General features: G+C 53.4%; 1 protein-coding gene across 1 annotated transcript in view; it reads left to right on the forward strand.

Moving 5' to 3' along the window:
* The window catches only part of NCAPD3 (non-SMC condensin II complex subunit D3), a 57,751-nt gene that overhangs the window by 49,341 nt on the left and 3,667 nt on the right, over positions 1 to 4,743 (forward strand). The window contains 4 exon segments of the mRNA XM_007450404.1: positions 1,133 to 1,243; positions 2,801 to 2,983; positions 3,676 to 3,836; positions 3,980 to 4,119. Of these exon segments, the coding sequence (XP_007450466.1) occupies positions 1,133 to 1,243; positions 2,801 to 2,983; positions 3,676 to 3,836; positions 3,980 to 4,119 (595 nt within the window).

Below are 4,743 nucleotides of genomic sequence, written 5' to 3' on the forward strand. Positions count from 1 at the left end.
CTACACGTCCCAAAGGTTTTCCTGATGCACATCCCGCCCTGCTCCTTCCGTCTTAGGCATCCCTCTTCCAAAGTCCCTTAACACCTGCCACTCGTCACCTGGCCGCACATTGTAACGCACAGCCTGGCCTAGAAGTAACTTGAAGGCAAGAGTTCTTGGCCTCATTTCTGTAGCCCTGGAGGTTAGCCTTGTGTCTGGTAGAGAGAAGGTGTTGGATGACATTTGTGGAGTGAATGCATGTAAGCCATTTTTTAAGGCTATCCCTATGCTTAGCCTCTGCTCAGACTCATCTTTATTAAATTATTTATTCCTTTAGTCTTTGCCCTCCTGTTTCAAGAACTCTGATAAGACTTTTTAGAAATGAGTGGATTATAAGTAAGGAACATATACTAGTGACTTTAAATGAGGAAAAGAATAATTTTCAGATTCAGAATGACAGTCTTGCATATGTGGGCTACTTTAATGAGTTATTTTTAATTCTAAGAGATTTAGTGTAGACCTTTGTGGTTAGTGATTGTTCTTGGTGAAGACTGCGAAGGCACTGTGTAAAATACCCAGCATGTTCTAAATGTGTGCAGAGTTACAGAGTTACGCAAACCGTCTCCAGGTCCGGCCCCTCCCGCGTCGCCCTCCCACCTGTAGGCACGCGATGTCCCCAGTCCCAGGGAGGATGTTGAAAGGAGGGGCCCGACGAGGAGCCAGGGGGTCCCTGGTGGGTTGTGGGGAGGTTTGGAGCTTGTATCAAGTTCTTCATTCAGTTGTCCCTTGAGCAGTGTAGGGGCTGGGGCACCGACACCCCGCTCTTTCCACATAGTTGAAAATCTCTATAACATACAGACTGGGGTTGTTCAAGGGTTAACTGTATTTCTAGTTTCTTTTTCTTGTTTAGAAATAAGAATAGTACTTGTCTGCATCCTGCTTTACAAAGCCCTGTGAGCATTTTGAGGTAATGGTTTTACAGTCTCCCCGGCTGAGGTGGCGTTCCTCTCCGGTCCCCAGAATCATATCAAAAATAAAAAGTAAACTTAGGTCATGTACGAGATCGGCCATGCAGGCAGAACTAGGCTGAGGGAAAGTCTTTGTCTTTCAGAACTTTGTGCATCTCAAACAATCTTCGTTTGTGTTATCACAGGTTCAGAAGAGGAATTTCATAGAAAATATTATTCCAATTATCATCTCCCTGAAGTCTGTACTAGAGAAGAATAAGATCCCAGCTCTGCGGGAACTCATGCACTATCTCAGGGTAAAGTCGGCCTTGGGATTTGTGGTTGGTGCCACGCCCCCGTTGGTTACTCAGGATGTCCTGCAGTCCTTACCGCGTGTGCATCCGGGCCCAGAGCTGTGCCCCGGGCCGGCCTCTGACTGGGGAGAAGACAGATTGACTCCGCAGGTTCCTCAGAAGCTGGTCCTGCCTTTTTCGGGCAGTTGAGTCTTGTGTCCTTGCTGACAATTACATTCAGTTTTGAAGCTTCTCAGCTGCGGCCACAAGCAGAGCCCTCGTCTTAGTTCACTTGCGTGGGATAAAGTGAAAATGCTCATCGTTTAATTCAGGACTCTTACCTCCAGCGCTGTCTCTGGGTTCCCAGTCGGGAGGTGCCGCCCAGAGCAGTGGCTTCGGGGCGTCCTGACCCTGGTCTACGCAGTGGGGCACACGTACATGCAGAGCGGACATAAAGAGGCCTCAGGCCTCTCTGCAGAATCTTTCAATTAGAAAGAAATGCAGCGTTTTTTTCCTTTTTGTTTACACTAGGCTATTTTCTTCCTCAAAAAATGCTAAGCATCATTTTTTTCCAAAAAGGGCTCTGAAAGAATTAGATTGAATAATGATTTTTCAAATGTCTCTTTATCCTACAGAAGTGAAGGTGGGAAAGACAGGCTGACTGTGGAGAAAATGAGGACTTCAGGTCACTCATGTTTTTCTTGCCCTGCTAAACCTCAGAGAGGAATAAAAAGAGCTTAGGTCCTAGGTAGACTCCTTAAACACGTGAGGAAAGTAAGTCCCCGTTTCTGAGCACACACCGAGCACGGCCACACGGCTTTAACCGAGGAGGGTGGCCCGGCTTCGTGTGGACCCATCGGAGCAGCTCCCGCAGTCCTCTCCTCCGCCTGGGAGCGCGGGGGCGGCTGGAGGACTGGGCGGGTCTCATCCCCTAATGTGGGGCCACAGTAGATCTTTTCTCTCTCCAACATGTTAGGGAAAATGGTTTCTTCCTTAAGGCAGAGAGGCTGGGTCCTGGCATCCGTCCTTAAGACCTGAGAGCATCCTCGCCCTGATGTGCTCATAGCCTCTGTTAGGATGTACAGATGGCTCCGAGCTGCAGCTACATCCCCTGAGAAAGCCAGTGTGGACAGCCCCCCGTGGCCGGCTCCAGCCAGGACACTGTGTGTTGCCCGCTCCCCAACCTCTGGCTGGGATTCCTGAGGGGCTGCCTCGTGGCACCACAAGACCCTTTGAACTGGTGGTGACCCAGAGCCGAGCCAGGCTGCCCAGATACACCTCCACCCCCCATCCAGCTGTCAGGGCAGTTCTGTGCCCTGTGACGGGCTGCTTTAGGCTAAGAATGTGGGACTCCAGATTACCTGGCAGATATGCGGGAAGCGTCCAGGGGCTCAGGCCCCTGCTCGTGTGGTCAGTACAGTGCAGCCGGCACTTCCTGGGGAAATACCATCAGGTTCACTCGTCGGTCGACGTAGTGGAAAACGCCTGGTCTCAGCATGTTCCTGTTATTGATGATGTCATGTGGGAGAGCTCATTCACTTATTCAAGAGAATGCTCACGGATGCCTTGGGTCTGTTTTAGGAGGTGATGCAGGATTACCGAGATGAAATCAAGGATTTCTTCGCGGTTGACAAGCAGCTGGCCTCAGAGCTCGAGTACGACATGAAACGGTACCAGGAGCAGCTGGCCCAGGAACAGGAGCTGGCGAGGCAGGACAATGCAGACAGGGCGGCCGCGAGCGCCCAGGGGGCGCAGGCCGGGCAGGTGAGTGGGCGGCCCCTCTCCATCTGCTCCCTGCCACCCGCCTCCCCTGCGTGTCCCAGCATGCACTTGTGAGCGTGGTCGTCTGAGCGAGGCCCTGGGGTGGCTGGAGGCCTGAGGGTGTCTCAGTGTTCCCGTGTCCCATGGACAGCATCGCCAAGGGCCTTCTCTCCGTCGCCTCCGCCCATCTGGAAAGTCCTGAGTCCCGGTGTGGGGAGCGTGCAAGTTCCTGGAGAGCGAGGACCCTGCTGAGGGTCCTTGCTCTTTTTTTTCCCTTTCTTTTTCTTTTTTGGCGGTACGCGGGCCTCTCACTGCTGTGGCCTTCTCCTGTTGCGGAGCACAGGCTCCAGACACGCAGGCTCAGCGGCCATGGCTCACAGGCCCAGCCGCTCCGCGGCATGTGGGATCTTCCCGGACCAGGGCACGAACCCATGTCCCCTGCATCAGCAGGCAGACTCTCAACCACTGCGCCACCAGGGAAGCCCGGGTCCTTGCTCTTTGATGGCAGAGAACCTGGTCTCCCCCGCAGCCCCCTCAGGGTGAGCTTCTCTCCCAGAATCCCTGACAGCCCTGTGAGTGCCGTGCCAGGCAGCTGCGGGGGGCGTGGGTCTGACACGGAACTGCTCAGAGGGTGTAAACATTTCTTGACGTTAAGTGTTGGAAGATACATAGTCTTAATTTCTTTTCTGCGACAGGTTGTTCCAAGTTTGGAAATGCCAGCTCCTGCCGGCCGAGAAAATGGCACCGTGGGCACCGCCGCCAGCCAGGCATCCGCATCCAGGCCCCATGCTGCCCACACGCCTGCACCTCTGTCCCTGGACACTGGGCCACTGAAGAGGCTGGTGCCCAAAGCCAGGTGTGCAGGGCCGAGTCACCACGTCCCCAGAGGCACCTCTCAGGTCACCCTGAGCATTGTTCGCATGTTGGCGCAGATTGGGCCTGAGGGAGGATGAGGGCGCGTCTCACCTCTGTGCTTCACTGGTGTTTTTGCGACAACAGGCCCATGTCGCCGAGCACCATCGCCATCCTGAATTCCGTCAAGAAGGCCGTGGAGTCGAGCGGCCGGCATCGCGGCCGGAGCGTGGGGCTGCCACCCTTCACCGTGTGTCCCGAGGGCCCAGGCGAGCCCACTGAGCGCGGTGAGTCCACCGGGCGGCTCCAGGGCTCTCGGAGACCCGGGCCCCCTTCTCCTTCCCTATCAAAGCATTTCTGTTTGTTGTCTTTAAACAAGGGACTTTGGGGACTTGGGGTCACAGGGAGTAAAACAATCCTGTTTATGATGGAAGAACTGGAGAATGGGGTGATGTGGAGACCCAGCCATAGTGGTGAGGTGTGTGTGTGGTTTTGTGTATGCAGTTGTGGTGGAGGTTGCGTGGCTTTGTAACTGTCCTGCACACAATCCCACGACCACAGCAACACGGGGAGGGCTTCCCGTCACCCTTCTGCAGTGCCTTGGCAGCCATGACGTGTTGCTCACCTGCCCGTTCCTGGAAATGTAGGTTTTCTCAACGTTTTGAAACAAATCACATCACAAAGAACATCCTGGAACATACAGTCTTGTATGTGTGTGATCTTTAGGATTAACCCCCCCTGAATGTCTTTAACCTTTTGAAGGTCAAACTGTCGTCTCCAGTTCCCCTCAGTGACACCCCTCCCATGGCCCATGAGAGCCCAGGTCCTACCGAGAAACACTGGTTTCATAATTTTCCACTTTCTCTGCTGAGCTTTTTTTTTTTTTTTTTTTTTTTTTTTTTTTTTTTTTT

The sequence above is a fragment of the Lipotes vexillifer genome, unplaced genomic scaffold (genome assembly GCF_000442215.2).
Source record: "Lipotes vexillifer unplaced genomic scaffold, Lipotes_vexillifer_v1.1 scaffold322, whole genome shotgun sequence".
Lineage (NCBI taxonomy): Eukaryota > Metazoa > Chordata > Mammalia > Artiodactyla > Lipotidae > Lipotes > Lipotes vexillifer.